Genomic DNA, 12348 nt, shown 5'->3' with positions numbered 1-12348 from the left:
GTCCATAATACTCATTGCTAGCCTGAAGAGGTTGATAAAAGATACTAGTGTTGATGAGTGAAGTCAACGGGCCAGAAGTGGTCGACAATACTTTTGTACTTGATTGCATATTTAGTGGAACCTTTCAATTGAAGGAGACTGAACGTAGCTCGATCTAAGTGAATCAGTATAAAAATGATTGCATTGTTTTACTTATATTTCAGACGCAAACCCTTCTTAATTGAAAAATCATGTTGAAAAACTCGTCTACTGCCTATTCTTCATTAAAACAATTTTTCAGACGAAGACGCAAATTTTGTTTAACAAATATATTACACTGAAAAGTTTTATCTACTACCTATCTTTAAATGAAACTATCTTGAAAAGGAAAATGCAAGAACCTTAATCATTATTGTTATATGAAACATTTTCCTTCAGCAGTCGATAAATCGTTCAAACGCAGTGACCTTGTGTTAAGCAAATTCTGCATAACCGTCTGGTATTTGAAAGTAAATTGGACGAAGAACATTACTCTTGCAAAAAAGATTATAAAATACCTTCGTACTCACACACACATATTCAACCCCCCTTCTATGTGTTTTCATCTAACTTCACCTAGGTTCACACTTAAAGCTATAATAGTCTCTTTCTCTTCATCCACTACCAAAACATGCAGTTGGAGCTTCTTATGAGATAAGTTGTGCTCTACTAAATATGGTTCATCACAGAAATAACAAAGCCCTTTGGACCTCCTCTCTAACATGTAAGTAGGAGTCAAACTTCTTGTTGGCCTTGGTTTGGAATTCACAAATGCCACCAGAGTCATGGAGGTACCTTAGGACCAGGTCCCAATACCCTTTTTTGGACTTTGCCTTGTACATTGGTCTGAACCTATGGGGTTTAGTAGCCTCATACATTCTTGCTAAGACAAGCTCTTCGAACTGTAGATAATTGAAATATGTGGACCATCTTCTATACATCCATCTTGAGACCTCCAAGAAAACAACTCAAGGATACTCCTCTGGCAGATTCAATCTGGTGATAATTAAATCAAATTCCTCATTAGTCACATACAAAATGTTTCTGCCTCAGTCTCATTAACTCTACCATGGGATCATCACAAATGTCACCATAATGTTCAATCAACAACGTACTGTAATCACCCCAAGATAACCAAAATGTGATAATTACTTCTCAATTTATATAAACAGACTTTTAAAAAAGTCTATTTATATAAAAATGTCATACTTTTATAGAAAAATTTGTTAAACCTCATAGATCAATTTATTTATTTGTATAATATAATAAAAAATTTATATATATATATATATATATATATATTGTTAAAATATGAATTAACAAGTAAATTTATAAATCAAAAATAAATTATCAATATTTAAAATATTTTTTATATAATTATTTTTTTCATTATAGATTTATAAATTTACGACGTGTGCATGAGTGTACATTAACATATATGTTTACACATGAATTATTCTTTCAATAGAAAATGATTCAATTTTTCTCTTATATTTCTTTTAAATTTTTAATTTTAAAAATATCGAGTAAACTATATTTTAAAAAGAAATTATTAATTTTTAAAAATTAAGTTCATTGACCTAATTAACATCAATAATTTAAATAAGTTTTTAAATAAACTAATAGGTCAGGTTTTAAAAAAACCAAACCAAACCTAAAAAATTTATAATAAATAATAGGTCAAATTTAGATTTTAATTTTACAGAATAAATCCAACTTATATATTCAACGTCTGTCCTCACCTATTCTCATCCCTAAACAACATGCACACATATAAGCAATCAAAATGTTGAGATTATCTAGTAATTATACAATGAACTTAAGAATTAATGAATGCTCGAGCAACTGAAGTTACAAAAACCCAACTTAAGCACTCCAAGCGACCAACTTTAGTACCTTGCTATCTATGGATTAACACCATGATGAACTACAAAATCTATACATTTTATTTTAAAGAAAAAACGTTCATAAATCTACATTTGTTTTTGTTCACCTTAAATCAGAGTGGTGATTGGGAAGAAAGCCAAGGGTGTCATCAAAACCATCTGAATCAGCACTGTCTGTTGATTTTTCTTGCTCTGCAACAAGCATAAGCATCTCTAGTCGCTTGTCAAATTGCAAAGCACTCTCATCTCTCTTGTCAAGCTCAGCAGCTTCGATTTCAAGCCATTTCTCACGTAAATCATCAAGAAGATTTCCTTGATCAGTATTTAGAGCAGATCCAGGAATGCTCGGGACAGTGGTACGAAGACTTGAGTCTCCAGATGGTGGAGGCAAAGTCAACAACATTGCTCGGAATTCTTTAGTATCAGCAAATGTTTCAAAATTACAAGCGATGGTGTCCAGACAATATTCCCGAATCTTGATAACACCATACCTGGACAAGAGCAAATATTCAATAGACACAACACAACATCAAAATATGATCAGGTACAGGTTGATTATCATATAATATCTGAATATATATTGACCATGTTACATAAGATCACATATCAAGTGCGAAAATAAGGAACATGTGTAATTCACCATAGCAGGACTTACAATACTTAGCAGTTAGGACCTGGGAATAATTTAACAAAAATATGATTTCTCTTATAACACAACCTAGAGCCAATTAGTGCAGTGATAATAGAATTAAGGGTAAACCAAAAAACAAAAATCAATTCTTTCAGATAGTAATATTCTTTCCAAAATTTGTGCAATCATAATTTCCAAAGGATAACAATCTTTCATGAATAATTGAATATCATTTGATCCGCTTTTTCAAATTTCATCCTTCTCGTGATGCAAAGTGAATTCTAGAATCCACAATTTTTAATATCCTAGATCATCTCATTTAATTCTAAATACTCTTTTGAAATCAGATATCTTCCCAACTTGCTGTCCATCATTTTACAACAGAAAGCATATAAGACAAGAAACACTGGTAAACAAATTCCCTATAAATAATTTATTAACACATGGACCAAATGGAGACGCTTTACTAACTGCACTCATGAATAGTTAGGAAATACAAATCAGATCAATTACTACTACACCATTAGACATTTCTCTAACTAATTTGGATAAATATACTCAAGTAGAGTTATCTAATTAAATAAGCTATATTATAAGTACAGTCCAAAATAAACCAAAATGCAACCAGTAAAGGATGACATTTCAAAAGTATTGAAACAATTATATAAATATAATAAGAAGACAACAAAAATAGTCAAGGAAGAATCTCATCCTATGAAGCACAAACTCTTCTATTTGAAGTGTCACAATGCTGAACAGTTTCCTGACAACTGATGACACCTGTTAGACAAGATTTTTTTGCCGACTTGGACACTTGGGACGACACCTCTACACAACTCAGACACTTGAGCCAAGACATCCATAGGAATAGACAACAACTTATTCCACTATGTAAGGTCAACCACATGAATAACACATTTGACTATGTTAAAGACCCAATCATCATGGATATCATTTACCATGAGATCCTTCTTAACAGCTTCAAATGTCCTTGGTTGATAGAAACTGGACCAGAAATGAAAGAAAAAACAGAATTTCTTTATTGATCTAGTGTATCTCTACAAAGAATTCCCTGGATATTGGAGAGATCCAGGCCTCTCCCTAGTCTCAATTCTATTTCACCAAACGATGACTCTTGTTTTCAACTCCTCTTCCTATTTATAGGCAGCTACTGCTATGCTAACATAAACACACCCTTAATGAGCCAAATCAGTTGCAGGCCCAGTTGACAAATTACTAATATAACTAACTGACCTATCATTGATCTCCCTCTCCTCCTTTTTACAGGACTAAAATCCATGCAACCTATCCTCCTCACTGATGCACACACTAATATTGAGAAGATAAAAAATCATTTTTTCATTTTGAAGAAAAGTCAGGTTAAAAATATAATTAAAAAATATTTTAAAAAAAATGTCTCACTTATTTTTTTAGACTCATTATCAGAAAAAATTCAGAAAGTTGGTTTGAGAAGTTAAATATACCTCTCTAAATTAGCTTTTTATTTTGGGATTTTTTGTAAAGTACTACATTTCTTCATCGTAATGTTTCTTAGTTTTCTTTAGTGAGGCTCATTATCATAAGCAAACAATGAATATGGAATAATATACAAATATTGATCATCAATTTAGATCTTTTGTTGTAACTCATTTCATTTGAGTTGTGTGTGAGCACGTGGCGATCAATGTCCTATATGTCATATATTAATTGTGCAAGTGTTTATGTTAGAGTTTGTGCTTCATAGATCTCATCCTGAAGGACACAATAATACTTGCAGGCATTAATGAAAGATGGAGGAAGATTGGCAGAAAAGAGAAATACATGTCTGCTAGTATTAACCAATGGCAAAGTTCTTCAGGTGACACCAATTCCAAGTGTGGCAACAAGACATCAGCCACTGCCCGCTTGAGAGGAAACAATAAATATCTAGAAGCAACATCCAACATTTCCTCAGCCTGTTCACAATATATTAATATTAGACAACAGAAGGACAAACCACTATTACCAGAATTCTATATGGGCGTATAAAAACCTGATCTGGATTTATGTCCTGCAAACGATCAGTGTACCTGATCCAACAATAGACAATAAAATTCATGAAAATCTTAATTTTCAGCAGAAAATTAATGTATAGATACAGTCACACTATTGCAGAAACTTCAACATACTAAAGGCACTGAAGACACTAAAAATGAGCAACAAAAGCTTAAAACAATACAATACATAAATGGCCTAGTACAAAAGGCAACCATTCATTAACTTAAAGCAATATAAATAAAAATCATTCAATCTTAAAATTGCAGTCATAACCAGAAAAGAACTATAGAAACTTCTCATTTGAATAAAATTTTACTACCATAGAACAACTGATTGTGTTTGGTTAGCTGCTTATATATTCCTACTTCCAACTTGACATACAACAAACAGGTGAATCTCTCAATACATACAGACACAAGTATAAATGCCTGCACACACATATCTTAAATGACAGAAATGTATGAAAGAATATCCTCATTGTAAAGCATTTAAATGTAAATCGGGTAAACCAGATTCTACAAAATAAAACGCAGATGCTGATTATAGCCAAATCGTATAAGGTTATCATGACACAAGTATAAATGCCTCAATACATACAACAAACAGGTGAATCTCTCAATACATACAGACACAAGTATAAATGCCTGCACACACATATCTTAAATGACAGAAATGTATGAAAGAATATCCTCATTGTAAAGCATTTAAATGTAAATCGGGTAAACCAGATTCTACAAAATAAAACGCAGATGCTGATTATAGCCAAATAGTATAAGGTTATCATGACAATGAGTGCCACATTAAATTAAATCCTACCACTATTTTCAATTTCCAAATTTCAGTCTAGGGAAGAGACTTACATATACTCAATCATTTTCTCAAAAGCTTCCATGCTCAAGTCATGTTCTTCAAGACAAGGAAGGATGTCAACAGATAACTCATCTTTCCCTTCATGAAAGTCCTTCATATGTGATAATCTTGCTTTGAAATATTCTGACCTAGATGCTAGAATAACTTGGTGACAGCGAAAAATTTTTCTATCTACTTTTACACAAACATCAGCAAGATCATCCAGAGATTTAGCCATCTGCATGGCACTCATCCTAGATATCAATTTATCAATTTCATCTTCTTGACCACTTTCATGGGTTGAATTCGCAAGGGCAATCAGAAGGATTCGATGCAAGGCTGCAGGAAGCCTGTCTTCTTCAGGAAGGGATAGACCTTGTAAAATATACCGTTTCTGGGAATTATCTACATCTCTCAGTGCTTTATAATCTGCATATGTTTGATGAATCACTTCTTTCTCGAGAAATTTCTGCAGTGATTCACATTTGCATACTTTGCAGATTCTCACAAGATCCTCCATGTCATCAACAGCAATCTCTAATCTGTCTGAATAAAAGAAGTGTATAAGGCTATAAAGTGCAGGATATGACAACCTTTCCCTTGAGAATCTTACTTCACTGCGCTCCTTCCAATCAGTTGCAAACTTTTTCTTGAAAAATGGTGACCTTGCACTTAATATGACTCTGTGAGCTTGAATAGGTCTTCCTTGTACAATAAAAACTACATCTGGAGGGAAGTGACTGCAAATGGACCCCTGGGTGGATGAAATACCTATTCAATTATGATAATATTGAGTCCCAGCCCATGTATACATACATCATGATTATTTGGGGAAAAATATAACAACTACCACAACCAATGACATCCTGATAGAGATTCAATTTCTACCAATTAACACTGAGTAAGAATAGGGAACTTTTATTTATTCACTGAAATAAATGGATAAAAGTACAAAATATAAAATTTTCAATGGAATCCCTCTATAAACAAGGTTGGCTACCCTTCCCGATTATTCTCGGAAAACTAGCATACACAATCCCCTTCCCCTTTTTACCTAAGGATAAGGATAAATAACAAGAAAGATAAAGATAAAAGGATAACTAACAAATTCCTATTATTCTAGATAAAGTAAATAAAAAGGATAAGTAACTTATTCCTACTTTTCTAGATAACGATAATACAAATAATAGTTAACTTATTCGTATTTTCTAGGCTTTCCTTATGCAAGAGTAAACTTATGGGGGGGGGATGTTTCCTAACATATCCCTGTCTCCCATTACAAAAAGAACAAGAATCAACAGATGATAAGCAAGTTTCTTTATCAGTCTATAAAGAGTTTTAGTATTTGAGTCATAAATCTGTATTATTCAAGTCTACCAGTAGCATGTTTGGATGCAGCCTGTCAAACATCTCCTAATAATTAAATTATAGTTTCACACTGCAAGGGATTGTTCAAACAACAAAATCTTACCCTAACATGGAACCAACAGTCCCCCTCATATAGCGGAACATTAAGCATACCTACTAGAAAGCTAAACTTAATGCCAATGCTGGATAATGTTTTAAGTGGAGAAGAAAAGTAAAAGGGTTTGACAACAATCTTACAACTTCATCCTGTGCCTTATGGTTTAACCTAGGGAGGCAGAGGGAATGAAGGTTTGTGTAATGCTTAACAGCTAGCAGCAAAGATGGGATGAGTAATCATCTCATGTAGGGAGTGGACCCTTATAAGATAATAGGAAACAAAAATGAAATAAGTTTTTCCATAAACTAAAACTAATAAGTTAAAAATTAAATTTCGAGAGAAGCTAATATGAAAGAAATATAAATTAGCTTGTGTGTAAGCTAATTGTAGTTTATCAAGAAGCTCATTTCATTTTTCCTCTCAGAGGTGCTTACCAAGAAGTTTATCCAAACAGGTCTAGAGTCTATCTTGAAGTCCATTGGGTCTCAACTCAAGTAACTTGGAGTTGAAGTGAAAAATAGTATTGTAATGCTAAAAATCTGTTTGAATACAAGTTAGAAGTGCTTTTGAGAGTTTTCTAAGAAAAGGGAATTAAAGTCTAACACAATCTTATAAAACCGACATATAAGCTGAGAGTTGTCTTCCAATTTATATACCTTCAGTAGGTGTTATCACTAATCGATATAGGATCTCCAACAAGCTTATTTATTGAAAATAGAGATTATTTTCAAGTAAAGAAGCTTCCAAAAGCACTTCTAAGCTGTATCCAAGCAGACTAAAACCCCAAAGCAAAGCAGTAAGTAAAGTAGAACGAGATGAAGTGGGCAGTAGCGTACCGGCGAGGAAGGTGTCGCGCAAAGAGGACTGCAGGGGGTCGAGGGGCGGAGGGCGGGCCTCGAAGGCCTTGAGGAGTTTGCGGACCTTCAAATTGAGGGCGGCGTAGTGGCAGCGGTCGCCGTCGAAGGTGTGTTCGGAGCAGATGGCGCCGTTCTCGAGGAGCATGCGGGCGGCGTCGAGGTGGCCGACGAGGCAGGCGTAGTAGAGAGCGACGGAGTCCCACTGGTCCCGCGCGTTGACGTTGACGCCGGCCTCCAGCAGGTAGCGGAGGCGCTCCACGTCGCCGGCGCGGGACGCCTCGAAAACGTCGCCGTTTGGGACCTTCTTCACTGGAACCGATGGCGCCAGGTCCAACTCCAGGTCCGCGTCCGACAGGTCCAGCTCGTCAACGAATGTCATCGTCTTTTTATCACTCAGCTGCTGTATAGTGCAAAGGGTTTAGCTCCTCCACTGCTTGCCCTGCTTTCAATTCGATTCGACCCACACCAGACCAAACCAAAGGCTTATTTTAAGTTACCAATGGATTGAGAGGCACTCAATGACTCTCATAAAGTTATTTAAAAATTACCGTTGAATTAATTATTACTGCTTGATTGCTTATCAAATATCAAGGTTTTAGTAAATTTTAAATTTGTATAAATAATTAATTTTAAATATTATTTTTAAAATTATCTAAAAAAATGTGTGTACCAATGTAGGTGCTTATGATGAATGATATTGATATTTGTTTCTCAGCTATCATTCAACATTAGGATGATATGAGGTTAAGTTTGATCTTGTGATGGATATAGAGATTTTACAACAATATAGTTTCTCAAGAAAAGAGATGAAGTATTCGATATGTATTGCATCAGATTCACAACTATTGTAAACAATCTCTTATATTTGAAGCAAAGGAGGGGGAGAATGTGTGTTGATCTCCCCCTAAATACTCGTGATTAAAATTGAATGTAGATGGTAATTGGTTAAGTGACAAAAGAGTTATGGGATTTTGAGGTGTTGTGAAGGATGTAGTGGGAGGTTGGAAGAGTTATTTTGCAAGCTCAACAAGTAATGATGATCCACTTCAGGTAGAATTGTTGATAATAATAGAAGGTTTGGAGTTGTGCTAGCACTCAGTTTAAGGGTACATAATTTGTGAATCATATTATGTTAGGGCAATGTTGGTGATTCAAGGGTCATGAGAGTTATCTTCACAAATATTAGGATATTATATTAGCAATATTAGGAGGATGGTGGTTCAGGACTATAGAGTTATTTTTGTGAGTATTTCTTGGGAACCAGATGGTCAACTCTGTTAAAAGAATAGTGAAGGCAAGGCACATCATGAGAACCAGATAATTCAAGCTCATTGAATAGACGAAGTGCAATATGTGCACCAGACGACTATGAGTCCAATATCAGATGGATGTGTGTCAAGAACAACCTCCAATGCAATATGAAGAAATGGACCAAGCATGACACAAAGAAGAAAGTCAACTATGCATCAGACGAAGGATAGTGAAGACTGAAAGACACTCTAGACGGAAACAATGTCTGTCTATTCACATTGTTGACCAGATCAAAGAAAAATCAAAACATTAAACTTAGACGCTGAGATGAAGGTCAAGATTGAGGTGCACAGGACCAACACATGAAGACAAAGACTGCCACACAAGCAATTAAAGAATCAAGTCTCAAGAAACAAACCAAGACATTGTCTATGACCACACAGAAGCTCTCAACATAAAACACGTGATCTAAATCAAGAAACAAAGAAGAAGAGAAGCATGCAAAAGCAAAAGCATGCATGTGTCAGAAAAAGTGCATTACTTTTTTAGAAAATGACAATGGCTATATTGTTGCATGACTAGAAAAAGACAAACAATTTCTAGGTCTCAGTTAAAGTCAAACACTGCTGGCAACAGGAAAGAGAAGAATACACACAATGTCTAAAAACAGGAAGCAACATTTAATGCAAGATCAAATACATTAAATGAAAGGATCAAACTAGTCATGAACGACTATATCAGCTTCAACGGACATATGCAACGAGAAAATTTTACAAGCCTATAAGTATGCAATAACCTCAAACTGAAAGAGGTTGGCAAGGAGTAACGAAAGAATGACTATAGGCATTGCCCTGGGCTTTTAGCATTCAGCACCAAAAGTAATATCAAGCCCAAAAGAAAAACAGAGAAATCAGAGTTCGATTCTTCATAATCAAATCTACAATGTATCATTGTATTCATCTTGTAGTCTAAGGTGTTCCAAGTGTATCTTAGGAAGGAAACCTTAGTGAGTGATATAACCTTATGTATCCTCTTTGTAAAGAGTAACCCACATACTCAGAATCTCTGTAGGACTAAGGTAGTGAAACCTTAGAGAGTGTAGATCATATATGTATCCTCTCTTTGAGAGTAACCCAAACACTCAAACCTGATTATACGTGTATCATCTATAAAGCCTGAAGAGGATAGGGAAAGAATACTTGTAAAGCCTGGAGAGGCTAGTCAAAGAATACTCACTACGAGCCTGAAGAGGCTAATTAAAGAATACTAGCGCTAGTTGTTAGAAAAGAATGGCACAATCCAAGAGGGGGGGTGAATTGGATTCAATGACCCTTTAAAAATTTATCAGAGTATTTTGGATCTTAATTTCAATCAAAACTTTTCTATGACAGAATTTCCAAATGAAGCTCTTCTAAAAACTTGTTATGAAAATATGAATGCAATATGCTCACTTGATTACAACATAATGAGGTTCAAAAATAATGTTCAATTACAAATTCAAACCATCAAGATTCACATACACTTGTTAATCAAGTTTTATCTTCTTTAAAGTTCAACCAAGAAATTACACAATGTAAAAGATAAGGTAGAAGAAGATTGCACAAGTCTTTTATACTGGTTCAGCCACTCCACATGTGACCTACATCCAGTCCTTAATCAACACCTGATTAAGATTTGTTCCACTATCTTTAAGCAAGAAGGTTTACAAGCACACACACATGCATATACTTCAACACTAAAAGATAACCACTTTCTTGACCCCAAGAAAGCACCCCTTGTAGAACCCACTACAAGAAACCTTACCACTTGAGAAACCCTTCTCAAGATTTTCCACAAAGATTCACAAAGAATAAAAGGAACGAATTCACCTGGAATTCTTGAACAAATCTGATGGAGGACCATCCAAGGAAGAGGAATACATGAAGGCCATTGGACCTTTGACAAGGTCCATGGTAAGGAAGCTAGAAGAGACATCTAAGGAGGAGGTGCTTCTTAGACCCTTGCTCACCATGAGCATTGTGTACTTTTCTCCTTAGTAGTATCTTGAGTAGTCCCATTGTATATATTGTATATAGTAGACTTTGTATAGGATTGTTTTGCCTTTGTATTTTGGAGGCACCTTTTTCTTTTTAGAAGTAGGCATAGGAGTGGCATTAGTAGACTAAAGTGTGCTCCTAGCATTTTAGCCAAATGTGGTCTTAGGATAAAGGTTTTACATATTGGACTCATTTAACTCCTAATTTTTCATAGATTTGATTTAGCTAGGTTCCATTCACATTGAATGAACCTAACTAAACCAAATGAACCATTTTCAAACCGGGTGGAGTTAAATGAAACCAATCAAAACCGTCCACACCTTTGTTCACACCTTGTGTTCACATTGGTGCACACTTGGCCAAATGCTTGGACCTCTTTTCTCTCCTACACAAGGGTGGTTTAGGAAGGCTCAACCATGGTTCTTAGTGAACCATGGTCTAGCCTTTCCTTGCTCCCTAAGTTGGACGGACCCAACCATGGTTCCTAGTGAACCATGATCTAGTCTAGCTTAACCCCTAGGTGGCCACGCCTATATAGCCTCAAATTTTCACTTGTATGACACTTTTGGCATTAATGAGAATTGAGTATTCAGATTAGAGATCAGATTTCTCTCCTCCCAAAGGTCCTAAACCTCTTTGTGCAAAACCAATCTCTTATCACTTTTCCAAAGACAAGTGTGGCGGGTTGAAGAATGCTTATCCCTTCACCAAGAGTGGCGCATTCTTGAGAGGCTTCTCCACCATCTTAAGGTGGCCGTGAGGTTCCTCCCTCCATTGGAGCCTTACACAAGCATTGGAAGGATTCTAGGAGCCAAAGATCTAGGGAAAGACTTGAAGGAAGCTACATCAATCCGGCCTCCTCCAAAGATCTTTATCTTCCCCTTTCAAGATTATGATGATGATGATCTTCTACCAAAGCTTTTCACAAACGTTTTCACTCTTGGATTTCACAAAGAAAACTCTCCAAGATGTCACAAAGACTCACAAAAACGTTTTTCACAAGTTGATTATCAGTTCTAACTCTTGTCTGAAGTTTCTCAAAGTTCAAACTATTTATAAAAGTTTCAGACACAGATAATCGATTATTTTAAAGAATAATCGATTATTTTGTTCTTTAGGTTTTCTGGAAACCAACCAAGAACAATATAATCGATTATTTAGCTGGATAATCGATTATTCCAGAGAGTTGTTCCTGGGATAATCAATTATTTTGGCAAATAATCGATTATTACAGCAAGGCATTCCACTTAGCCTATTTGCTGAAATAATCGATTATATTTAACAATAATCGATTATTTTGAGTTAGTTCTTAAAACTT

General features: G+C 35.2%; 1 protein-coding gene across 1 annotated transcript; it reads right to left on the bottom strand.

Moving 5' to 3' along the window:
• Positions 1-401: 401 nt before the first annotated feature.
• LOC109791005 (ankyrin repeat family protein) lies at positions 402-8231 on the bottom strand. Its single transcript, XM_020350253.3, has 6 exons — positions 7723-8231; positions 5433-6192; positions 4568-4604; positions 4357-4490; positions 2012-2395; positions 402-1014 (listed from the first exon to the last, which is right to left on the bottom strand). Exons 1-6 carry the CDS (start codon positions 8120-8122, stop codon positions 987-989), a joined length of 1743 nt encoding a protein of 580 aa, XP_020205842.1. The 5' UTR covers positions 8123-8231; the 3' UTR covers positions 402-986.
• Between the last annotated feature and the right edge of the window lie 4117 nt (positions 8232-12348).

Source organism: Cajanus cajan, chromosome 6 (assembly GCF_000230855.2).
Source record: "Cajanus cajan strain Asha chromosome 6, NIPB_CcT2T_4, whole genome shotgun sequence".
Classification (NCBI taxonomy): Eukaryota; Viridiplantae; Streptophyta; class Magnoliopsida; order Fabales; family Fabaceae; genus Cajanus; species Cajanus cajan.
Note: the sequence above shows the minus strand (reverse complement) of the source record. Positions and strands in the feature narration are given on the sequence as shown.

Bases quoted from the DNA above. Each gene is read 5' to 3' on its own strand.
- LOC109791005 (XM_020350253.3), bottom strand. From the start codon at position 8,122: ATGACATTCGTTGACGAGCTGGACCTGTCGGACGCGGACCTGGAGTTG. The intron at 4,605-5,432 runs GTAAGTCTCTTC...TTGTTGGATCAG, and splicing joins GAGAAAATGATTGAGTATAT to GTACACTGATCGTTTGCAGG. The intron at 2,396-4,356 runs GTATTTCTCTTT...GCTCTTGTCCAG, and splicing joins TGGTTAATACTAGCAGACAT to GTATGGTGTTATCAAGATTC.